We start from the raw sequence: 27,566 nt of genomic DNA, 5'->3' as shown, positions 1-27,566 counted from the left end.
GGGGAATCCTAATGCATATTTTGGTACTGAAAGTGGTTCTAGAGGAACAGAATTTTAAAGATGAATTTTTAAAAATTTGTTCTGAGGTATCTGAAATTATCTCTCTAATCAAGATTTAAAAATGCCGATGACTTCATTTTCAGTAGTAAAGAGAGCACAGAGAGTCCATGATGGGATCTGGCACCGAAGATAAGCAAACTATCACTTGGATATTCCTAATCAATCATGTATAAGAAGCAAGGATATGGGGGACTGTGAATACAGTACTTCCAAACATTTTGCTCAAATGAATGAATATAATGAGGTTGTTCCTAATTGTTGCTGGACAAAGTGGGGAAAGAAGAGGATGAGATTCAGGATTCAAATTCTCAGATCAAGTTCTACATAAATGACCTGAAAACATCTACATGTGCCCTGAAGGGGACCCTTATGTCCTGTCACCACAGGGCTAAGACTGCTGAAAATCAAATACAGAATCTCGTCCTGTGACCAGCAGAATTACAGTACAAGTTGAACTCCCAGTGTGAACATGAAGGCCATGATGGGAAGGAATGGGATGCTGAAAGGGGGATGAGGATGTGTGGGAAGACCCTGAGGAAGCTGGGAACACAGAGTCCCTAAATCCTAATGACTCTTCTTTCCCAGGGGAAGAGACTTCTCCGCTCCAAGTAGGAGAGTCTTCTTTTCCCTCAGTGTGGGGACTCTCCACTCCTTCTGAGGGAATTAACTCTGCATTGTCTGAGGAAATAGTAACGGTTTCCTGAGAGAGTTGTCACCGATGACAATGCTGATTCTCTTCAGAACCTACCCCCTCCACCCCTCTTCACTTCTGGGCCTATAACTAGACTCTAGTCACAGCAGGCCCTAAAGGTGAGGTGGCAAGGGTGACCTACTATTCTCCAAAAGAAGTACTTGAGTTTTCTAATTTACACAGAGAGAAATCCAGGGAATATATGTGGGAGGGACATTGAGGTTGTGGGATAATGGCAGAAGAAATATTACATGGGGATCAGGCCAAATGTATTGATATGGGCTCACTAAGCAGAAATTTTGCCTTTCATGCTACAGCTGGGGAGATAGAAAGGGCTCTAGCAGTGTGTTTGGCTGCCTGCTGAAACATGGACGCCCAAAACGGGGACCCACAGTGAGTGAGTTGGAAATGCCTCACCTGCCTTGGTTTAATGTAGAGGGAAGTATTTGAAGGCTTAGGGAGATTGGAATGTGAAAGAGGATTTGTCATTTAAGACCTGCTTATTTACCATGGGAGGGTCCAAAGGATATACCTTTGCCATGATAGTGAGAAATAAATTTGTGATGGGGTTCCTGGCATCCTTGAAGACCTTCTCTGCAAGCTACACCTAAGTGGGGGAATTGTAGTTACTAAAGCGAGAAATCTAAATACAGTGAAAGTAATTACAGTTCAGGGTGACAGGGGTCAAGTGGTGAAACTCAATCACCAAAGACAAGGTGGTCATGTTTGTCATGATGGCAAGAAGTCAAAGCAGCAGTCAGAATTGTCTGCTTCCTACAGACCTATGGCACTGGCTAGTTGATCATGGTGTTCCTGGAACTGAAATAGAGGGGAAGCCTCATAGATTCTTGCTTGATCTGTATAAACAAAATGTTCTAGGTCAAGTGGACAAAAGTCTAAGTGTCCTAATTAGCATTTGGTAAATCATGGTTGTAACTGGGGCCTATAGACCTTACGAGACATGGTCCCTGCTTACCTCAAGATTGTTGTGCTTGAGGCTCTCTCTGCCTAAAAGTTTCTTCCTCTTCCTCTTCACATAGTTACCTCCATCACTGTTTCTAGATCTCTGCTCACCTGTCACTCCTTAGAGTTCTCCCTTATCAATTAATCTAAATAGCTACCACCCACCACCTCACTCCCCTCCTGCCACTGTACTGTTTTCCTTCACAGCACAGTGACACAGGCATTAGACTAGACCTTCCCTTTTTTATTGTTTTTTGTAGTCTCCCCCAGTAAACGTTTAGATCCCTGAAGGCAGACTCTCTCTTTGTATATCTGTGATTCCCCTAATCACTTTCCCCAAAATACTACCATGTCTGAAAAATAGTATGCATAATAATTGATTATCTACTAATAATTATCTATTGGATGAGTGAGTGAATAAATGAATGAAAGAAGTATTTAAGTACTCATCAATAACGCTTTAAATGGTTCCTGTATCAATGTTAAAATCAAAATAAATTCTTTTTTTTAATGCAGAAATAATTTACATTTCTCCATTTATGTGACATCTTGATTATTTACAGTTTACCATAGATTTTATAAAAAGAGAATGTTTATTTTCTTACTAATATGAATTCAATTTTGTGATTTTGGTGTTCAATAAATTGAGGAGTAGAGGATTCTTCAGACCATCTCATTTTCTTAGATGGAAAGCTGTAGCCTCTCCCATTGCGGAGCACAGACTCCGGACGCGCAGGCTCAGCGGCCATGGCTCACGGGCCTAGCCGCTCTGCGGCATGTGGGATCTTCCCAGACCGAGACACGAACCCGTGTCCCCTGCATCGGCAGGCAGACCTACCATAGAGAGAATGTGTGGATTGAGAGCAAACGGCACTGGGCAGTGTCTTCCTCTGAATGCCCACAGCAGGGAAACTGAGAGAAAGCCAGTCATAAACAAATAATACTGCTTGGTTTGTCCTATAACTTAGTATTTCTAATATCATGGTATTCAGGTAACTTAAAAAATACTTAAACTACATGTCTAGGTAAAATTTTCCAATAAATTATTTATCAATACCAAAATTAAATGAAGTTAAGTAAAAATAAATGTATCAAATTGAATAATCATTTTGATATGTCTAAAGGAAGGAAAAATCATATTTTTTCAATAAAACAAAAATAAGATATATATTACATGTGACCAAATTTATAAGTATTTCTATGTGTAACTTTAACATTTTATTTTGATCAATTGATTAGAAAATGGGAAACTTTGTATCAGGAATTAGTTAATTTTCATTTTATAAACATCCTGTAATTTCTGGGGCTGAATGAGATAATGCAATTTATTGATTGTTGGCCTTATTTGTATAGTTAAGTGGCTTGAAATGGAGACTTTCTCAAACTATTTTCATGAAGTTTAGCTTATTTTCTCAAAATGTCATTCATTTTACAAGTAAAGTGTGTTTAAACTCAGTGGTGTGTTATTTGGCATTGTCCACAGTTTGACCTTTTAATACTGATACTTTTGGTCTCTTACAACTTTTAAAATTTGAGCTACTCAAGCAAACGAAGTAGCCTGCTGTGAATCCCTGCTATTCTTTATAGACAATTCTGAGCTTATACAATTAGGCCTTAGGTATACTACGATATTTAGTAGCTGTCTACAAGTGACAGAATGAAGAAAAATCAGTAAAATGGGGCTTCCCTGGTGTCGCAGTGGTTGAGAGTCCGCCTGCCGATGCAGGGGACACGGGTTCGTGCCCCGGTCCGAGAAGATCCCACATGCCAGGGAGCGGCTGGGCCCGTGAGCCGTGGCCGCTGAGCCTGCGCGTCCAGAGCCTGTGCTCCGCAACGGGAGAAGCCACAACAGTGAGAGCCCGAAATCAGTAAAATGATAAGAACTTTCTCTAAGAAGTGATGTAAAACTGAATTTTAAAATATAAATTATTTTAGAAAAGCTGAGAATATGTCATATAAATATATAAATTTTGCTTTGTTATTTTTGCTTTAGAATAAAAAGGCATATACTCAATGATGCATAGATTAATAGGATATTTTATCCTAAATCTATTCCTAAGTAATATCTAAAATTTGTAACTATTATTTACAATTTAAAACAATAAATTCTAATAAATGTGCTGTATCTTTTTTCTTACTTACGAATTTGTTACAATTGTTGGTTTTGAAATTATAGTGCTCTATCCATCTATACAGGAGCTAGCTATGGAGTCAATACTTGACACAAATGGATACGTTGCTTTTGAACAATTTTATGACTTTTGTAACCTGTTGAAATATCAAATACAACTGGTAATGATATATCCCATCGGGGGCGGGGGAATAGTAAAATGCATTTATTCAGATACTCAATGAGACAAAAGATGGAAAATGTAAGTGCTCTTCCTGCTATTATCATGTCAATCAGAAATATATGGAGAAAACAGCCACAAATTAAGTGAAAATCCAGATGCCAGAAGCATAAAGCATTTTACTTGGCCTCCGCATAGTGAAGTTTAAAGTATACACATTGACATAAATAAGCTTAAGATATATATTATCGTTTTCAGTGAAAGAATGCTACCTTTTATCATGAAAAAATTTTAAAATACCCAAGAAAATGGAGATAATCACTACTTCTCAACGACGCTAAGTATTCAGAGCAATATGCCTCATTACTAGAGCCTGCAAACTCACCCAGGAAGCAAGTATCAAACTGTGTTAAATACAATAACTGCATGTCACTCATTTCACTGCTGTGTACAGATAGATCCGTACACACCATCTGCTTACATTTAAACACATATAAAGGTAACATAAATGTTTTCTATCAAAAATCTAACTTATTTAATAAAGGTGATTGTTTTAATAATGAATATGTTTTCTTTATTCCCTTCAACAATATCGCAATCTAGTCAATTCCACCAGTCTGTGAAGAAAATCATTCCTGACATGAGTACATTCAGCCTGTGAAGACAGTCTTGAAATTGTTACTTTTGAACATAAATATTTCTCTTTTTATATAATTGATAGCATATTTTCTATAATAATGACTAATTTGCTATTAACTGCACCAAAAATGTAAAGCAAATAAAAGTTGTTTCCAGAAAAAATAATGGATAAGTATTCCTTGGGAAAATTCAAATTTTACATTTAAAATTTATACTCTTAAATGTGATACTGACCCCCCAGGGCAGTTGCATGTAGACTCATTGATACATTCTTCACATAAACTTCCATTTTGACTTGGTGGTTTGTCCCAGTACTTGGTTTTAACTGCTCATTTTTCAGGTTACGTAACAAAAACCCAAAGAATACAAAGTTGGTATATGCCGATAAGGCAGAAGCATTTAAATACACAAACACTAAGTTTTGTCTTCTTAATGATTTTGTGTATTACTGGACATGGTTTATTATAAAATGCATGGTTTCAAAATAATTCATGTCTGTTAATATATTACACTTTCAAGTACCCAAAGTGATACTGACTTTTCTTTCTCCTCTATTCTCAAAAACTTAAAAATTAAATTGTAATATATATTACAATTTTCCTTGTCTTTGCCTATGTAAAAGTATAACCTCAGCACTATTTGTTATTTTATTTTTCTGTCAAAAGTCAATAGATGTTGTACTTCTTGTTCTTTTTGGCATTGAACTTTGAAGAGAACAAGTCTTATTCTATAGTAATCTTTATTTTTATTTTTTTAAAAATATTTTAAGCTCAAGATAGTGAATTAAATACATTAATATTGGTCTCACAATTTCAAATTATAATTTTAAATGTCTTATACAACTTAAAAATTGACATATATATTTTAACTTCCATTATAATTCTTTAGCATTTGTTTTGGTTTTATTTAGTAATCCATGTTAGCAGTTTGTTGACTCTCCTTTTTAATAACCTGTCATTTTTACTATTGCCTTTATGTTTAGTAAAACTCTTCCATATTTATTCTTCACATCACAATTTTGACTTTTATACTCATTCTACTAGATGCTTCTAATGGAGATTTTATTTATTCTCCTGTATTAATCTTTAGCTGTATTATTCTCATATGTTATTCAGATGACTATTCTTACTTTCCTCTCAGTCTTCATAACTTTTTTCATAGTGTACTGTATATTCTTTTCTTAAGAGAAAAAAACAATTGTGTCAAACTAGCTTCTTTAATTTCTAGCAGATCTTTACAAAAGTATACTTTCCTACTGCAATATTATGAAGTTTTCTTCCTCTATGTTGCAAAATTTTATGGGCCTCATATTGACCTTTATGTGAATTAATATAAGAAAAATCCTAAACAATCTTAATAGTTGCCTACAAAATAGTAGGTTAATTCTGTTTTTTATCTTCTTGCCATTTCCTTGGCCACTATTGGAACTTACCTGAAGGTTTTTACCTGATAGACAATAATACAATGTTTTGTGCCCATTTAGCGCACCGATACTTCAAGAAGAATGGAGACATACCTGGAGTCATTGATATTCTCTGCCCCCAAATAATACACAGCATGTTTCCTATGTGGATGTGAGTTCTGTCTGTGCCTCAGGCAAAGTTCATATTGTGGGCTGTGCCTCATGCAGCCATACACTTAATGAAGGATAATGACTGATAGATAAAATGCATGTTCTCAAAGAGAAATTGAGCCAAATTTCATGTTTTTCAGTCTGCTAAAAATAGCTTATGGAAATCCTGGCTTCTGCCATTTCATTTTCAGTAATATGCTCTGTTTTCTCTTACATTAATGAAGATACTATACTTCTCTTGGAATTGATTTAAAAAGCCAGCAGCTGTCTATTAAGTAGACTTCAATAGGGAATAACATATTGAAAACTAAATTTTTATCATGTGTGCTCATAACTCTATTAAAATTGATAAAGTTAGAGTCTCTTATAATTAGCATCATCAATGATATGATAAGATCCCATCTATGCTTCTTTGAAGATACTTAGACTTACAAATATAGCTAGCTTTAATTATGCCAATATAACTTCATTCATATTCAGTGTACGAATAAGAAAGCCATAACTACCCAATAGTTTTACATGTATAATTAATCTGTGACCTTATTTTATTTGATACCTTGTGCCAAGCTAAATAAATATATAAGAGAAGAACAAACCTGACTTCATGCTGGATCTATTCCTTTGGCTCTAACCTTTGTGCTCTCTTGCCTCTGCTTAGTTATGCTGGCTCCGAACCTTTGTAAAAGAATGTTGCCTTTAGCCTAAAATATAAAGTAGCCCATTCTCAAGGCTCTGTGTCCCAGGATTGATTTCTTCTAATTAAAAAAATATATATTTATTTATTTTTTAAGATTTATTTTCCTTATTTATTTTTGGCTGCTTTGGGTCTTTGTGCCAGGATTGATTTTTAAAGGTATAACATTTTCAATTAATATACAGATAAAAAATTTCAGAATAGAGAATAACGTTTGTCTGGTTGGAGGTTTACAGGAACATCATTACCAGACCTACATGGACAGCTGAAAGAACAAAGGATTATCACATCTCCTGGTGGGTGGGAGGTCTGGCTGGCACCAAGAAGTTGGCAACAACCAGCCACACTCCCTCCCTTTTTAGTATAAAAGAAGCCTGAATTCTAACTCGGGGAAGATTCTAATTCTAGTTCTAATTGAATTCTAATTCTAACTTTGGGACACTAATCCACCATCTTCTAAGTCTGCTGGCTTTCTGAATAGTCTCTATTCTTTGCCCCAAACAACTCATCTCTCAATTTATTGGCTTGGTGTGCAGTGAGCAGTACAAGTGTGGACTCAGTAACAAGTACATTTATGGAAGCATAAATAGATAGTTTGGTAGGTGGATGGATGAATGATAAATAGATAATACATTATTTTGTTAGAGCACATTTAAAAATGCCTAACAGGGCTTCCCTGGTGGTGCAGTGGTTAAGAATCCACCTGCTAATGCAGGGGACATGGGTTCAAGTCCTGATCCGGGAAGATCCCACATGCCATGGAGCAACTAACCCCGTGCGCCACAACTACTGAGCCTATGCTCTACAGCCTGCGAGCCACAACTACTGAAGCCCACCTGCATTGAGCCTAAGCTCTGCAAAAAGAGAAGCCACCACAATGAGAAGCCTGTGTAACTGCAACGAAGAGTAGTCCCCGCTCGCCACAACTAGAGAAAGCCTGTGCGCAGCAATGAAGACCCAACACAGCCAAAAATAAATAAATAAATAAATTTATTTTTTAAAATGACTAATATTGACAGATTGTTTATGAAGCAATAAATGTGGATTATTCTGTAGTTTATCATAATATATTTTAATAATTCACCTTTCTTTGTGTAGCATTCATACTGGAGGTGTTCTATTCCTAATTAAATGAAAATGCAGTGAAATATTATTTTGAAAAGCAGGTTAAACTTTTATTTTCTCTTTCTTTAAAATGTGTGTACTCACTGTCAGCATTTGATGTTTTCTGGGTGTGTCTTAGTCTTAGGTCTGGGCAAATTGGAATAACTTCTCTATGCCATATCTTCTGATGTGACACAGAAGATATGTCAACCTTTATTTTTCTGTTTAAAGATCTCACTAACATTAATGTACTCCCTTGAAAGAAAAGTATTTCAAAATAATTTTTGAAACTCAACATTCCTATAAAAACACTAAAACTAATGGTTGTTTGAAAAGTTATTATAGACCTTCAGGTCTATAAATATAAATAAATATAAAATATATATTATTTTGTATTTGGTAAATATAAAATATATATTAAATTTAAAACAACAAAAGGACAAATTGGAAGATTGGATATACTGTCTGTGTCATTTTCTAATACATTATTTTTGGCCTGAATCTCTGAAATATGACTCTGCAATCATTTCATTGTTATTTTTACTGAATAGTTGTCCATTTTTTAAAATAGAATTTAAATTTAAAAAATCAGTTTCTTATTCATGAGACCAGCTCAGGATTACCTTTAAATTGTAGTCAAATAACAGAATATAGAGAAGTCACATCATTTTCCAAGGAATACAAAAACAAAATATTTTTTCCTCTGTTAAATTTCTGGCTGCTGTTTTATAATACTTCTTAGATTTAGTCAGCATTTTTGAAGCTTGTGCAGATTAGAAATCTCTTAAGAACTGCCCTGACAGCAAGAAAAGCCCTGTTATCATCTATTCATAAAAATGATTATTTTGGAGAGGCACTTTCCTTCAGTAGCTTTGGAAGCTTGTTTATATAATGTACTAACAGAATACGATTTTCAGAGAAATTAGAAAACTACAAAAATATAAAGAAATTATGCAGTATCTACCCATATGGAAATTAATAAATAAAAGGAAATTCCCTAAATACACATATTCAGAATATTACTGGATAATCAAGTTGGATATGAGTGCAGAAGTAACTTGGTACCTGATGGAAAGATAATGTAATTTGAGAACTACATCATTTAATGTATAATGATATGCAGAAAAAAAGAGAGAAATAAACAGGAACAAAAACTCCCCAGATATGGCTGGAACTTACACATTATTTATCAATATTTTGGATGGTGACCAAATTGTCATCACTGGCTGCTTTGGCCTCTATCCATCCTGAGGCTGCCTGGATAAAAACAAATGCTTCCTGGGATAGCAAAGCAACCAGGTAGTGAAATCGAAATTCTGAGCCACCTCAAATATTCTTCCTCACCACTTCCTCACTATGCCTGTTGATATTATAAACACAGAAAATATCAAGTTAGAAAATATCAAAGTATTATAAACACAGAAATATCATTTTTCTAACTGTAACAATGTCATTTTGATACCTAAATCTGTATAAAAAAATACATGTTTATCTCAACCTCTGTTCTCATTTACTCTCATTTGGTGTTTGCTCAGTTGCTAAATAATGGAAATTATTGTACTCTAGTCATGTATCACACTTTCATATTAACAATGAGGACCTGTGGATTATCTCAATCTCTGCCAATTATAGACTTCTTGCTGTCACTTGCTGTTTCTTATTTATGGGTACCTTGCCTTTCACAGGGCCTTTTAAATCTTGGTTTCACCCCATTCATCCTTTGGGGCTCAGCTCAGATAATATGTTCTCTAATCTCACAGGCAAAATTATTGACTACCCCCCAAGACAGAGTCTTCACTGAATTAAAAAAAAAAAGTTTCTATTTATTTTAAATTAAAAATTAGGACTCAGAAACCCATGGAAATATACATATATTTTCAAATTTTTAAAATTAATTTTTATTGGCGTATAGTTGCTTTACAATGTTGTGTTAGTTTCTACTGAACAGCGAAATGAATCAGCTATACATGTACATATATACTCTCTTTTTTGGATTTCCTTCAATATTGATAAAACTATGTTATCGATGTACTTAAGATTCATTGAAATGAAAACCAAAAAAAAGAATCTTACCTAACAAGTACTAATAATTCTTTCTTTCAAAGAACTAAAAGTGCTTTGAATGAAGAGAAAAGAAAAATACCAAAATAAATTATCAATAACATGTTACCTATTTATGTTGGGTAGTTTCATATTGAAATTGGGAAACAGTTTTAAATTCTTTGTGATCTTGGGCTTTTTGATATTTAAATAGGGCCTCTAGTTTTGTATTATTTTTGCTTGTTTGGATGGCTGCTGCTTTGTTAACTGGTTTATTGCTGGTTTTTAAATTCACTGGGAAAATGAAAGGTAATGAAATTAAATAAAGCCTGGAAGAGTTAAAAGAGTCTTATATTCTAGTAATACTACCGCATCCTGTTAATGTGCTGGATTTCTCTTGGGAAGCTCAAGATCCCTTCAATATTTCATAACAGTAATGTGAGCAAGTAGACAAAAGGGAAATAGAATGCCAACCTATATAATGGAAAAATTGAAAAATAAGTAAGGTGCTATATAGAGATTACTGTCTCTGATTGAAACAGGACAAAAAACTATTTTTCCTTCAGCTACTTTGGCCCAGAGTGGGTGATGTTCATGCTTATATTTTTATGCCATTTTCTTTCGAATACTCCACGGTATACAAATGAAGTCAACATAAATGGTATATATATCAATACAAATATCTCATGTGTAAGATGAATATATTGGGTCATTTCTCTTGGGAAGTTAATTTGCATTGCTTCTGATGAAAAGCTGTTCATCCTCCTTATTACAAGATGGTTATTTTAAGACACTTTGATATAAATGTTTGACCCTTAAGAATCAAGTTCTTTTGGAGGAAATCCCAGATGTGCATACAATTAGAACCAATGTTGAATATCTAGTGTTGCCAGGTCACTAATTAAATTCCTGAACATAACCTTTTTCTTCCTGAAATACAACATTTAGTAAATTATTTTATAATTATGCAAACATTGTTTGCATAATCTATACATTGTTTTGTATAGATTTTGCATTTTAATGAGTTAGGGAAAATCACAATTTAAAATGAAATCAGAACTTGAAAGAAAATTCTGGAGCTAAAGAGCTGCCATCCAGTCATAATAACACAGGCTACTTTCACTGAGGCTGCAATTCCTTTGTCATTTTAAAAGTCACATATTTTCTGTTTAATTATGCTTTTTTTGTCTTTTTTGGAAGAAGTTTCAATATAAATCCACAAAGGACAGATAAGAATCTTCCAGAGAGAAGAATATCTGTCTTTTTTCCATAGCATTTTCTTTATTATTACCTCTCAAATATGTTTCTATTGCTCTTATTTGGTTAGATCAGGCTTCAGGAAGCAAAAGTCTAAGGATCAATGTAAACATAACTATTATTCCCATATTATTAATAGGACTAAATATGTATTAATTGCTAAATGAGAATAATTCTCTTAAAATAGTTGAAGTTTTGGATTTGTTAAATATTTTGACCCCATCCCCATTTTTTCTGCTTTTTAGAACATAATCAGTATACAGAAGCCACAGACTTAAAATATGATGGAATTCTATAAGTAGAGACCTGGAGTGAATGGCTCAAGTTGTGGCATAAATTGTGTGAATCATTTGATATCTCAGCTGTCTGAGCCTTTTTCTAAATTCTCTGTGACACGATATGTTTTATAAAATAAAAAATAGGAATATAGGAACTGATAAACAGGAGTTAAAGATATTATAGGGTTAGAAATATCATAGGAAGGATAGATAGATAAATAGACTTACAGATGATAGATACATACATATACATATATGTGTTTGTGCATATATATATATATATATATATGCTCAATATAGCAATATAGCCATACAGAGACATACATCTTTAAATACATTACTGTAAAGATATTTAACTTGTAGTTACAGTCCCTTCTTTCATTTAACTCATTTGCTTATCCCTTACTATAAAACATCTTTTAAATATAAAGGTGAACTAAAAATACATTCAGACAAATAGAAAATGGAGAATTCATCCCAGAATAAAAGCTGAAAATGATATTCTAAATAGTAATTATCATATGTTTGGTAAAAAGTAATCTGTTGGAAGCTTGGAGATATAGGAAAGTAATAAAATAAATAAAATGGCACAATGTGGATAAGTATAGGTAAGTATTGAGTGTATAAAATTATAATAATAATGTCTTGAATAGTTTTAAATATATGCAGAACAACATATACAAAATATGTAGATATTTAGAGAGGGTTAGGTGTGGTTCAAATATTTAAGGTCTGTATATGGTCTGGAATGTGGTACAAGTACTGATTTTTATTAAAATATGGTGAGGTAGGGGCTTCCCTGGTGGCGCAGTGGTTGAGAGTCCGCCTGCCGATGCAGGGGACACGGGTTCGTGCCCCGGTCTGGGAGGATCCCACATGCCGCGGAGCGGCTGGGCCCGTGAGCCATGGCCGCTGAGCCTGCGCGTCCGGAGCCTGGGCTCCGCAACGGGAGAGGCCACAACAGTGAGAGGCCCACGTAACGCAAAAAAAAAAAAAAAAAAAGAAAAAAAAAAAAGAAAAAAAAATATGGTAAGGTAATTAAAAATTTATAACCCATAAGGTAAGCATGTAAAGAGTAGTGAAGGTGTGTGTAAATATCAATTAATATGGGGAAATGGAATGACAAAGTATGTAAACCCATTTATATTTACGTGTAAGTTTACATCTATGAAGAAATATAGGAGAATCATTCCATCAAAGACACACGGGAGTCCGAATTACAAACTGAAACATTTTTGTTCTTGAATACTACTTCCAAATATTTGGATTTATTACATCTGAAATGGCACCTAAAAATCCTTTTCTGAAAAACTCCTAGGATTAGTCTTATCCCAAACCTAAATCATAGAAAAAGAAATTTTAAAGAATATTCACAGACAATATACATTATGTCTAAATATCCAAGTATTATTCTTATAAGAACTGTGATATGCTAAGCCAATGATAGCAGATAAGTCGTATGAATCCAACACTCCTTACTTTTGTCCTGAATACATGGACTACTAACAAACTACAACACTCTTTCTGCTTGACTGTAGGGATTTTTCTTAGCCCCTTTCCCTTCAGACCCCCAGTAGTTACTTGTAATCCCCTACAGTTGGGAAAATTGTAAAAAGATGATTTAACTTCTCTATATACTTCCAAATAAAAGAAAAAATATACCAAATAGCAATTATCGATGACCCTGTTCTGTGTTAATGATGCAGTGACTGGAAATTAATAACCAAACAATAAACAAAATTGCCAAGTAACTCAGAAAGCATAACTTAAAATGCCATATTGACTGATGGATGAAATTGGAAATCAAACCTTAAATAACAGTCTACTTAGAAAACACTGCAAAAAGATTGCATATCAAATTTCTAGAGTACAAGCAAACAATACCCCGAGTAAAATCTCTAGCCTCCAATTTTGCATTACCAAATAACAAAGAAAATTTGATAATTTGTAAATTACCTAAAGGTTAACAAAGAAATAAAAAGTAAAGAAAGCAAAGAGCAAGGCATTGGAAAGTTTAGTAAAGCTAGAGAAAGGAATTCTATAATTAAATGTATATAGTATTAAATTAAAAAAGCAGAAAAAACTTGACAATTGTTAAATATATGAATAATTTCCTTGAAAATAAAAGTATAAACTCTATTCTAATTAAAAAGAAAACACACATACATATAAAAATCAGAATAAAATTAAGAAATAAACATTAATTAAGATAAAATTATTATTTAAATGCCAATGATTTTAATAATTATCTCAAGTCATGTAAATTAGTAAATTGACTCAATAAAGCCCTGGAAAGTGTAAGAAGTTTAGAGAATAACTAACCTTTCTAAGAGTAATAAGCAGAAATATTTATTTTATTCATTGGTTGGTAAACCCTAAGGAATTTTTTTCATCCTTTCAAACCAGTTTATTTTAAATATTTCAGAGTACAGAGTAAGAAGAGTTTTCCACATCTTTGCATAAAATAAGCACAAAACTGTAACACTGAAAACAAATTTTCTAGAAACACACATAAACTTTTAGGGGGTGATGGTGGTAATGGGACAAAAATGACTGGTTCATGGGAGATGAAGCACAAAGCAAAAGAGTAATCATGATCTTGAAATGTCCTTCGGAAGTAAAGCACAAGCAACTGACAAAAGTTTTTAACTAAATATTTTAAAAATAAATAAATATAAACATACATAAAAGTCCATTATTGTATGTCTATACAAAAGTATTTAAAAATTATAAAAGTAAATAAAAGCAAATGTTACTCTATCAAATGGCTATTGTGCCATATTATTACTTCCCCCTTTATTTCTATTTAAAATGTTTTAAATTGGAAATGGAAAGATTCCACTTTATTTATTATCTACTTAATATCAAGCCAACACCATGTGGCATGGAGACACAAAGTCTCATGAAATTCAGGAACAAGAAGATGACCACTTTTACCACTGGCATTGTACTTGATCCTAGAAATTTGACCAAACAGTACTATAAAACCAATTAAGTAAATTTTTTAAATCTACCCTTATTCGCAGATAATACTATTATCTCCCTGGAAAGAGATAAGTGAAACTGTCTTTATAAGAACTGTGATTAAGTAAAGACACATTTCCCAGAAGAAAAAAAAATAATAATGAAAAGCCTGTAAAAAGTATTCCAAATATAATTTCAAATTTTAAATACTCAAAATTTTTTATTACTCCACAAAATCAAAATCAAAATCAGATACAACTTTGTGTTTCAGATTGGAAAAACAATCAGATGGGTATGCAATGTTTTTATTCCCAGCTGGGAAGTAAGTCATATGAATTATTTTTAGTATATACCAATGGTAAGTACTATATAATGTGTGGTTTAACTATATGAAGAATGTGTATATAATATATATTGAATGATCATAGAATGGATAACTGTAATATTCAGTCTTGAAATATAAAATAATAGATTGCTCATTGATAATGTGTATACATATACATATGTATATATACATATATACACAAATAATTAAAATACCAAATTGCATTTTCTCTTAGTAATGGTATTAGAAGAGTTAAGTTTCATTCTTTATTCTATTTTATGTATAATTGCTGATTAACATTGTATTTTCACTGAATTCTCAAAGATACCCTATGTGATAAAAACAGATGAATATAGGTATGTTTTTTCTAAGTCAGATACAACTATTTCAACAGCACTAGCACATTTTATGCTATCTTATTTTTACTAAAAACATGTTTGAAATGTGAAATGTGAAGTAATGGGAGAAACTTTTTAGCAAGCTTACCAGAATTTGTGTACTCAAATATATTTTCATCCTTAAAAAGCTAATCTGGATGGCCATACGTTTATTCCAATGATATCATCATTTCCGTTTTTAGAACTTATCTTTTTAAATTTCCGCCAAAAGCTTCAGCATATTACTTTAAATATCGAATAGGGAAAATATTTTTTTCATTTTAAGATGGAAGTCCAAATAGCTTCTAGAGTTGGGTCTGCTTAATAAAATGGGATATTATACTGCATGACAATTTTTTCATTATTTTGTTTAAAGTTAGGTGTGACTTAAAAGTGACAGTTATGTTTTCTTCCTGTATTGTCTCCATACTGATTTTTATAAGGCAATTATAATAAATAAGTTTTGAAATTATTATGAACATCACTTCAATGTAAGACCAAACATAAAATCTCAAATAACATAAATTTTAATGCTTAATCTCTGATATTTTTGTATCAAAACTGCCTTTTTACTATGTAGCCCCTGTGAAATTTGTCCTCTATGATTTTACAAAGAATATAGTATGGTTGTGATTTTATGTTTTTATTTTTTAGTCCTATTAATGTGAAGGCATTAAACTAACCTCAAAAATACTGAAACAAAATTTTGCTTTTAAACTAGGAAAAATTTGGCACTCAGTTTGCTTAGGCAGCCAAACAGTAGGTTGAAGGGTGTACTGAAGCTGTTTAGGCACTATTATTGGGAGGTTATGGTTGCCTATTTTCTCTTCAGACCTTTGACATATACATTATATTCTTAGTGGTGCAGCCTGGCCTTAGCATCTTTATTTGCATGAGCCAGAACTGTGTAGTCAGCCGTGTAATTGACCAAAGAAGCAATCCTATTATTCCAAGGGAAGATATTTTTACTTTGCCAAATGAGAAAGCAAGCTACAACTGATCATTAGACACATTTGAGATATGTTAAATAAATGTATTAACCACCTTATCCACTAGACAATTTGATTTCAAGAAATACTTGCCTGTAAATCCTGGGAAACATTTGCCAAAGAAATAGCCATATAAATGTGTACCTGTTGCTCCATTTTTGCAGGGCGCAGATTTACAATCTTCAGTTTCTATTTCACAGATGTGTCTTTCACATCTTTGCAGAGAGCTACAACTGCAGGTGTGCAAATGGGTCAGGCAGAGGCCTTGCACTGATGTGCTCTGGTTTCCTAAGCAGTCATCAACATTGAGTATACCGACTCTAAACATGTGACCAAGATAACAGCTGCATCTGAAAAGCAAAAAACCCAATTAGTCATATAATTTAACATGTTTAAATGTTTATCGCATATTTACTTAAATCCACAGGATGAGGACATATTAAAGAAGGTTGTGTGGTGTACTTTTAAAATGTTCTTGTAGGAAGTGTCCATTCTTGGCAAAATTTAATTTTGGTTATCGTGCAGAATGATGCTTGAAAAGAACTTTGGCAACAAACAGATCTAGACTTAAATACGGGTCCTGCCACTTAACTGCTATGTGACCTGCTGAGGTGAAATGACGGTGCGTGTGTGTCAGGATTTTTGCGAAAATGTGCTGGAAATTTCTCTACTGTGAGTGCCTGAAAATTATGACAATTTTTGATAGTAGTATAAGTGCCTGACATTACGCTTTTGATTACCAAGGCCTTCATTTCAAAGACATTCATCTGAAATAAACACACTGCCAGCTACACAAGTACATAAAAAACCAAGCCAAGCCCCCAACCCCATGAACTTTCCCGTTTTAGAAAGCCCTGTCTGACCTTGATAAATAACCTTTTGTGGGGACCCTGCTTTTCCCTTCTTGCTCTTTAATTCCCACGTTCATGTTTTAAATTCACTAATAGAATGAACACTGAAACCACTAGGCATCCCACCCTGGACCCCAGTAAAAGCAGAACCCCAGGTCTTCTGTGTCTCTTTACCTGAGCTGCGACTTTGCTGTGTGGCCCAGGAGTGCCATCTACCTTCCTCCACAAACTATGGTAATAAAACTTGTTTGTCAAAGTTCTCTGATGGTTATTGCTGAGGTGCATCTTACAATCATGATAAGAACCACAAGGGCCAGTCTGGTGGCCCAATGGGTTCCAGTTGGGGAAATGTCTGTGAGGGCTGCCACAGGTAGTGCTGGCCAGGTGAGTGCCCCGGGCATTCCTGGACAATGGCATCACTATTGATAGGCTGATCCAGCATAAAACAAATTTGAAATATTTCATCTCATGCCTAAAACTAATAGGATTTTAATTAATACTAGGTTCTATTGATAGTATTCATTCATAAGTATATGTTTGCATTGTCTATGTGATTGGCATTGACCTAAATGAGGTAATGCTGATGTGAACAAAGTTCTGGCTTTATCTCAAGGAAGGCACCCTCTGCTTACCCTAATATTTATAACCCTAATAGGTTTTATTGCAAATGCTTTAGTATCTCAGTTTTTTAGTTGCCTATAGTGTACATTCTCTGAAGGCAGGAACAATAGCTGTCTTATTCCCTCTGAATTCTTATCACCAGTATATATGCTAGTATATGCCAGTTCCTAGCACAGAGAGAAGGACCCAAGAAACCTTGTTCAATGTGTAATGATTGAATAAATAAATGAGGTGCTGGAAAGACACTCAGAATTTTCAGGGGGTGGGGAAGGTGATAAGTAGATTATTACAATATCTCTGAGGTTGGATTAAGTACAAATATTCTGGGAATTATTAAGAGAGGAAATTAACCTATCTTACATGATGGGATGATGAGGCAGGAGAGTTATTGTATAGTGTGTGTGTGTGTGTGTGTGTGTGTGTGTGCGCGTGTGTGTGTGTGTGTGTGTGTGTTTACTATTACACATAATGGATTATTCAAACTCAATTTTTCACTGAGTGCAATTATTCTTTAAAGATATAGATGAAGGGCTTCCCTGGTGGCGCAGTGGTTGAGAGTCCGCCTGCCAATGCAGGGTACACGGGTTCGTGCCCCGGTCTGGGGGCATCCCACGTGCCGCGGAGCGGCTGGGCCCGTAAGCCATGGCCGCTGAGCCTGCGCATCCAGAGCCTTTAAGAGCTATATCGGAATTTTTAAATATCTATATTTCTTGAGTACATGAATGCAATTCATTGAGTCATTTTAAATTTTTTAAGTATAGATTTCAATGATGTTGAAAATCCTGATGAGACTTTAATAGCATGCACACAAAATTAATTCCTATGGTAATTTCAATTTAGCCAATATTTTCTAGTAGTTTTTAATGTGGTTTTCTCTATTTCAAGATAATTGTGAAATATAGTCTGTGTTTCTTGTAAATTATTGAAAATATCTATAGGTTTAATGGTGAGAGCCAGATTAGCTATTAACAAAGGAGGAATGTTTTTCTGAAGTTAGAGAGATACTGGTTTTTAACTTGTATTTTCTTCATTTCATATACACACATCTTTTGAGTACTTCAGTTATTTATTAAGTGTATTGAACAAATATTCTTGGGTCTTCTTTATATGCTAGGTATCACCTTAGGTAATGTGGATTATGAGATACCATTTTAATGATTATAACTTATATAATATACCACATTTATTCTTTTGGATATTACATATACGTACATATAAGTCATAAGAAAAAGAAAGCATAAGGCGAGAAAGATACCTAAAAAATACTGAAAATTTTTGGTCTAATTTTTTTGATTTTCAAATATCCCTTGCCAACTATTCAAAGGACACTTAAAATAGTCATATAAACATTATAATGAGTTGAGAAGAGCAATGTCAAATCACTCTGTTATTATTAATGAAAATTAACCTACTGAACCTAAGTCATTACACTCATAAAAGTATATGATGGTAGGTGTTTGGGACCAGCAAGAGTGTCAAAATTCAGTTAGTTCAAACCTTTCTTCTTGTCATTGTAAAAAACTTGGCCATTTGATGCAGTTTGCCAAGAATCACTGAGATTGTTAATGGCAGGCAGTATAGTGAATGGTTTGATATATTCAATGCACCAGGCTTGGCTCTAATTTTTCTTCTCTAACTTATTTTATAAATAATTTTCTCTTTTATATATAATTATAATAAATATATAAATTATATATATAACTTTATAAACAATTTTTATTTATAAATAATTTTCTTATCTGTAAAATCATCAGTACTAGATCTACTTCATAGAGGAGGATGAAGTATATTAATTACTGAGCAGGTTACTCTGTCACCAGCTATATCAAATGTGCTTATGTTTACCTGAAATAAAGTTATAGAACACAATTACTCCCCTTCAATGACCTCTCACTTGCCACCCCCATGACTCTGTAAAAAAAAAAAAAAAAAATTCTAGGTAAACTCTAAACTGTCACATGGCATATAAGTCTGTCTATATCATGCCTGGTTTAATCACATTTTATAGATTAATTATTAATAATGCTCATTCACTTTGAAAGGACAAAGGAACACATTAGTTGAAAGTCTGTATGTTGAAAGTATGGTCTCAGTATTAAATATTGTCATTTAATAGTTTTATTCACCATTTAGGTTTTTAATAGAAAAATAATCTAGAAATAGAAGACATTAAATATATTACTTTATGTATTACTCTGAGTCCTAAGATTATGGTCCATATGTCTTATATACAGCAGATGCTCCATTAATATTGTTTTACTATGTAATCATAAAACATATCTTAAAATTGGGTGAGGCTCAAGAGAAAGGTCATCTTAAAAGTTCTGAATAAATAGCTTCAAAAAGTTCATAGTCTTAGAAGATAATTTGAAAAGCAATGCAAAAAAGGTTAGACATATAAAAAGCTATCTAGATATTATGGACTAAAATAAAAATATGGCCCGGGTAGCACAGAATCATCTAACATGCATAAAAACATTTTTATTATTTGATATATGAAAAAAGCATGAAAAGTCATAGAGCCTGAAGCTATAATATAGTCAAACTTTGACTGTATATGTTTAACACCATATTGGTTTGCTCCCAAAAGAGAAAGAAAAAAAGATACCTGAGAGAGAATTGTGTATACATTAGCTAAGTTTCAACCCACACTATAGTTGAAACTTAATTATACAAAAATGCTTCCTTTAATTAAGTTTATTATAATTAATTTTGGCATGCATATGGACAGTATAATAATATCTATTTTGGAATTGCTTAAATGAATTAAGTAATGACCTATATATCATTTTACTATAAAGCTTAAGGAAACAAGGTGATATTTTCCAGTGGACAATAAAGAGTAAAAAATATATCAGTGCATGTAAATGCAATAGTCAAAAGGATCCAGCCACTAGAGAAAACGTGGTTTACTGCAGCGGTCCCTGACCTTTTTGGCACCAGGAACCAGTTTAGTGGAAGACAGTTTTTCCATGGACGGGGAGGTGGTGGTGGGGATGCTTCAGGCAGTAATGTGAGCAATGGTTCAGGCAGTAAAATGAGCAATGGGGAGCGATGGGGAGTGGCAGATGAAGCTCTGCCCACTCTCCTGCCACTCACCTCCTGCTGTGCAGTTCAATTCCTGCCAGGGAACCCCTGGTTTAGTGCTACCAAGACTAATAAAAACCAAAAATACGTGCATACGTACATACACACAAACAATAAGCCACTTTTATATATAGACCAGTTTATTTTTCTTTTTCCAAAAGTAAAATGTAACACAAAAAACTTTTGCCTGGGAGGCAGCAAAGTTTGCATGTTAAACCAAAAATTAAAAATAAACAGAGAACAAGAAATTCATATCTTAATAAAAAGGTACTGATATCACGGTAGAAATTACAATAGTCTTAGAAATTAATAATCATAAGACTTCTTGGTTCAGAAATAATTTTTTAAACCACAAGTAAAATATATTTCTCTGGCAAATTCACATAAACATATATTTATACAAGCCTCCTGACTCTACAGACATAGGTCTTGAAGCTATATCTGCTTTTATCATGGACTTTTAGATTTTACACTTTGAAATAGGACTCTTGCTTATGACTGAAAAATAGTGTTTTTGGTTATACTTAGCATTACATGGACAATGTGAAACTCCTAAAATAGACTGTAGAGAAACAGGTTTAATTTAAGTTTCCAGAAAGAAAGCCATAAAATTCAGTGCTATAAAACAAACTACTTGTGTCTTTAGAAAGTGAAAATAATAGTTATTTTAGTAGTTTAAAAAGATATTTGCTTTCTAAATGAAATGAAATGACCATGAGATGTGTTCTGAGGAGAATATTAATTTACCTATGGATGGTGCATTATTTGATCTCATTTCCACAACATTTTGCACAATGTTTTCTAATTAGGGAGTGCTCAATAAATGTTTGATGAGTATACGAATGAATTGATTTCATTTTATTATATGTCTGGTAGTAAGTAGGGATTGGTGACTTGTGCGTAAGCTTGAAGCTTCATACATGCGTTGGAGCCATGAACACTTAAAAGTCTTTCCCGGTTTTCTGAAATTATGATCCCATACTTAGCAAAAACTATCTGGAAGTCCTGAGGGACAAAATTTTAGTGGGATTTTTTTTTTGTCCCCATTAAGTTTTTCCAAATTCCCAGAAAATATTTTTGAACATTTTAGGGCAAAAATGTGGTCAGGCTCAAACCTGTGTTAAATACTTCATTTATATTATACACTTTAAGTTGTACTATTATGAAGTATATATCAGTAGAAAAATATTTTTGCATGAATGATCAACCACCTGTTAACATTATTGTTGTTATTTTGTTGTTTTGCTAGTGTCATTCGTTTGAAAGAAATCCTTAATTTCTATTACAGTACTATAATTGTTTGGCTTTATAAGTTGTACCTTGTGAGTTTAGTTTTAGTTATTTTATTTTTAAAATTTTTATTGGCATATAGTTGATTTATAATGTTGTGTTAGTTTCAGGTGTACAGCAAAGTGAGTCAGTTGTACATATACATATATCCACTCCTTTTTTTTTTTAGATTATTTTCCCATATAGGCCATTGCAGAGTATTGAGTAAGTTCTCTGTGCAATACAGCAGGTTTTATTAGTTATCTATTTATATATAATAGTGTGTATATGTCAATCCCAACCTCCCAATTTATCCCTTCCCTACCATCCCCTCATAATCATAAGTTTGTTTTCTACATCCATGACTCTACTTCTGTTTTGTAAATAAGTTCATTTGTACCCTTTTTTTAGATTCCATATATAAGTGATAGCATATGAAATTTGTCTTTCTGTGTCTGATTTACTTCACTCAGTATGACAATCTCTAAGTCCATCCACATTGCTGCAAATGACATTATTTTGTTCTTTTTAATGGCTGAGTAATATTTCACTGTATATATGTTCCACATCTTCTTTATCCATTCCTCTTTTAATGGACATTTAGGTTGCTTTCATGTCCTGGTTATTGTAAATAGTGCTGAAATGAACACTGGGGTGCATGTATCTTTTTGAATTATGTTTTTTTCTGGATATATGCCTAGGAGTAAGATTGCTGGGTCATATGGTAGTTTTATTTTTGTTTTTTAAGGAACTTCCATACTGTTCTCCATAGTGACTGTACCAATTTACGTTCCCACCAACAGTGTAGGAGGGTTTCCTTTCCTCCACACCCTCTCCAGCATTTATTGTTTGCAGATTTTTTGATGATAGCCATTCTGACCAGTGTGAGGTGATACTTCATTGTATCAATAGTGTGATTTTAAAAGTTCTCCATTTCAAAATCATGGAGATATTTTTCTACATTTCTTTCAGTTACATCATATTTTTGTTTTTCCTTTTAACTTTAGGTCTCTGAACACATTCAGAATCTGATCCCAAATAAAGTATAAGGTTGCAATTCAGTTTTATCTATGATCTAATAGTAAGCCATTTCCCCATTACACTTTACTAAAGAACTCTGTGTATTCTCATTAAATTATGGTAAATTTCTGTTACCATAAACAGAGCAAAACACAGTCAGAAAAAATGCATTTATATTACAGAATAAAGGATATTTTTTATAAAAAAAAGATCCTGAAAAATAATTGTTTTTTAAAACAAATATTTATTGATCTGTACTTGTGTCATTTGTGACTGACTTCTTTACCACAGCATAATGTTTTCAAGGTTCGTTCATGTTGTGGCATGTATTAGGAATTCATTACTTTTTATTGCTTGGTAATACTCCATTTCATGAATGTAATGCATTTTATTTTCCATTTATCATCACTTGATAAACATTTGGGTTGTTTCAAATTTTTGACTATTATGAATAAAACTTTACAAACTTTAATGTAGAAGTTTTTGTATAGAAACATATTTTCATTTTTTTGAGTATCTACTAGTAATTGCTGGGTTTTATGGAAATCTATAACTCCCCTTTTCAAAGTACCTGCATGCACCATTTTATATACCAAGAGCAGCATAGGAAGGTTCCAATTTCTCCAAATCCTCACCAACACCAGTATTTTCTATTAATCTTTCTTTTTGATCATGTTATTGATAATAGAGGGTATAAAGTATTATCTGGTTTTTAATTTTCATTTCCATTATTTTGTCATTAAATAAGTTAGTTGTGTTTTGTCTCTCTCTTTTTAAATTTCTTATTAGTTTGAAAGAAGAAGTTCCATTGTATCTTCATTTTTCTTTTTGTTTTTAGCATGAAGGGGTGTTGGATTCTGTCAAATGCCTTTTTCCTCTGCATCTATTGAAATTATCATATGTCTTCTTTTTCACCTTTATTAAATTGACATGACATATTACATTAATTGATTTTAGAAAGTTAAACCAACTTTGCACTTCTGTGATGAATCCCACGTGGTCATGGTGTATAATCTTTGTTATATGTTACTGGATCTGCTGCGTACAATTGTGTTGAGGGTTTTTGTGTTCAGATTAATTAGACATATTGGTCTGTAGTTTTACTTTCTTGTGATGTCTTTGATTTTGTTATCAATGTAACACTGGCCTCATAGAATGAGTTGAGAAATGTTCCCTCGTTTATTTTTAGAAGAGTTAATATTTCTATTATATCTGCTTTACATGTTTCAAGTATTCCCCAGTGAAGTTATTTAGTCCTAGATATTTTTTAGTGTGAATCTTTTGTTTGTTCATTGAATTAATAATTCAAACTTTTCACTTAAAAAAAATCTATTTAGATTTTCTGTTTCTTCTGAAGTGAGTTTCAGTAGTTTATGCTTTTCTAGGAATGTCTCCATTTCTTCATAGTTACCTAGATTTTTGGATATACAACTGTTCATTATGTTTCCTTATAATCCTTTCCCTTTCTGTAATTTCAGAAATAATACTCTCTTTATCATTCCTAATTTTAGTAATTTGATTATTCTCTCTGTCTTAGTATAGATAAGGATTATTCATTTTGTTAATCATTTCAATGGATAGACGTTGGTTTTGTTGATATTCTCTCTTCTTTATCTATACTCTATTTAATTCATTTCACTCTACAGTTTATGATTTCCTTCCTTTCTACATTTTCTATCATGTTAAATTAGAAGTTTAGGATATTGATTGAGATTGTCCTTGATTTTTACAGCTATAATTTATATTCTAAGCACTGCATCACCTACATCACATGGGTTTTGACATGTTGTGTCTTCATTTTAATGAATCTCAATTGATTTTCTTCTATTTTGATTTATTTTTGATTAATTGACTTATATGAATTGTGTTAATGTTCACATTTTTGTGAATTTATCAAATTGTTTTTGATTTCTAATCTCATTTCAGGGTGGTCAGAAAACATACTTTTTAAAAATTTCAATATTTTAAAATATATTGCAGCTTGTATTAGTAAATAATCTATCTTGGAAAATGTTCCATGTGCATTTGAGCATAATGTTATTCTGCTGTTGTTGACTGGAGTGTTTATCTACTCATTCTACTTGATTTATAATGTCATTCCAATGTTCTGTAGACTTGACATTCTCCTGCCAAGTGTTGTGTGCACCACTGAAAGTGCAGAAATGGAGTCTTCAGCTATTCTTGTTGAATTGACTATTTCTCCCTTCAGTTCAGTCAGTTTTTATTTCATGCACTTTGGGTCTCTGTTGTTAGGTGCATATGTTTATAATTGCTACATATTCTGATGGATTGACTCTTTTATCATTATAAAATGTTCCTTTTCTCTAGTGAACGTCTTTTCTTTTAGAGTCTATTGTTTTGATATTAATATAGAAATTCCAACTTTCTATGGTTGTTGTTTGAACAATATATCTTTTCTCAACATTTTACTTTCAATCTGTTTGTACATTTAAATGTAGAGTATGTCTCCTATAGACAGTATACACTTGTATATATCTGGAAATTATCTTGCCTGAAAAATCTCTCCTTTTCATTGGATTTTTAATCCACTTGATTGTAATGTTATTATTGATATAGTTGGAATTATGTCTGCCATTTCCTTTTTTGTTTTGCAGACATTTTATGTCTTTTTTTAAACCTCTGTTCTTCTGATACCACTTCCTTCTGTATTAAGAAAATATTTTTGAGGGAAAAATTTTAATACCTGTAATGCTATTTTACTGTACTGTTTTAGTTATTTTCTTAATAGTTGCTCTGCAGATTACCATATACATCTTAACATATCAGAACCTGTCACAGATTTAATTTTCCTCAGATACAAACTTAATTTTAATGTGATAAAATTATTTCTATATAAGCCTATTCTTTATCACCCTCATTTTTGTTCTATTGTTATTTATAATATATAATACACATTGCATAACATATAATAACTACATATGTTTGATGCATGAATACAATTTTAAACAAAAATAAATACTATTAAATATTATTAAATATTTCAATCATGGCTTATCAGTATAATTATAATAATTTGATAAATAGGTAATATTCTTTGTTGAAATGATGAATAAAATACCTGGATATATTAATTTCCTCTTCATAAATAGCTTGTTGACACCTACTTCCTTCATAGTCAGTTGTGTTTTCCAGACACATTTTGCAAAACCATGTGGAATTACATAGGCACCAATATCCCTTATCATCTTCTTTAATCAACCAACTACATCCATTTGCACATATCTATAAAAAATAAAAAATAAGAATTTTGTAATTGTCCATTATATACTAAAATATTACAATTATTTCTGTTTGAATTTCTTATTTTCCCTATGTATTAAATTCATGTGTTCTCTTAGCAAGGATAAAATATATTCACTTTTAATTTATATTAAAATTGTTCTCAACAGTCAAATTCATTTCATTCTCAAATTATAACAGTAATACATAAATTGTAAAAAGTTACATAGATCAATATCCACTATAAAGTTGTAGAAATTTTTTAAGCTTTTATTTATTCAAAATTTTATAGACATTGCTAAACTGTTAACTGTTATGGTAGAAATAGCATTATATTGAGAACCATATCCATGGAAAACCTGTTTCCTTTATCACTAAATAGCTTTTTCACCTTGAGTGAGATATTTGGATCTGCCTTTGAACTGAGTGTAACATTTTATTGCATCCCTTATGAAAAATTAATTAAGTAAAATTTTAACACTTTATTTTATATTTGCGTGGAAGTCATATTTATACCTATTCTTAAAAAAATTACCACTTTAACTATTTTTAGAGATCTTACACAGATATGCCCAATAGATTTACTTGAAAGAATTAGGCAAACTTTGTCACCAGAGAAGTGCACATCTTATGGAATGCTTAAACTCAAGCATATCCTTTCCTAGCTCTCAGAAGAGAGTTCAAAACACAGTAGAACTTTGGTAACTTTAAAAAAAATTTTTTCTCTGAATATTTCCATGTTTTCTTTATGTTTTTTTTTAAGTCCATTAAGTTATTTCCTATTAGTAGCAACACAATTAGGAATTTGGTTTTGCAGTGTGATCCTTTAATGACAAATTAATTATTTATAGAGATCTAGTCTCCGTTGGGTAACCATTAGATGAGAATCTGTTTTCCATTATTCTATTTGGAGCTGAAGTCAATTAAGAATTCTAACTCCACTAGGAAGGAGAACAGGTCTTTGACATGGACAGATGAGGTGTTTTTCAAAAGCTATTTAAACTTAATCAATGACTAAAGTATTATAATTGAATTTACATGTTTTCTCTATGTGTTTGTACTTCAGAAAATCTTTATCCCTTACTGAGTGCCTAATCATTCCTACATACAGAGTATATTTGCTGTAAAGTTTCTTAAATTAAAGGAAAATTATTATAATTGGCTTACAAAGTTAAATAAGCTCTTACATATAAAACACCACATATTAGCATTTAATGACACTGTTTTATTATT

At 32.4% G+C, this 27,566-nt stretch overlaps 1 protein-coding gene across 1 annotated transcript in view; it reads right to left on the bottom strand.

Moving 5' to 3' along the window:
* EYS (eyes shut homolog) overlaps positions 1-27,566 on the bottom strand; it is a 1,671,360-nt gene that overhangs the window by 1,487,140 nt on the left and 156,654 nt on the right. Inside the window, exons 8-9 of the mRNA XM_060167756.1 lie at positions 26,173-26,336; positions 16,335-16,595 (exon numbers count right to left, since the gene is read on the bottom strand). Of these exons, the coding sequence (XP_060023739.1) occupies positions 16,335-16,595; positions 26,173-26,336 (425 nt within the window). The remainder of the gene's footprint in view (positions 1-16,334; positions 16,596-26,172; positions 26,337-27,566) is intronic.

The sequence above is a fragment of the Lagenorhynchus albirostris genome, chromosome 12 (assembly GCF_949774975.1).
Source record: "Lagenorhynchus albirostris chromosome 12, mLagAlb1.1, whole genome shotgun sequence".
In the NCBI taxonomy this organism is placed as follows: Eukaryota; Metazoa; Chordata; class Mammalia; order Artiodactyla; family Delphinidae; genus Lagenorhynchus; species Lagenorhynchus albirostris.
The sequence above is the reverse complement of the archived record's forward strand: the minus strand, read 5'-3'. Positions and strand labels throughout refer to the sequence as shown.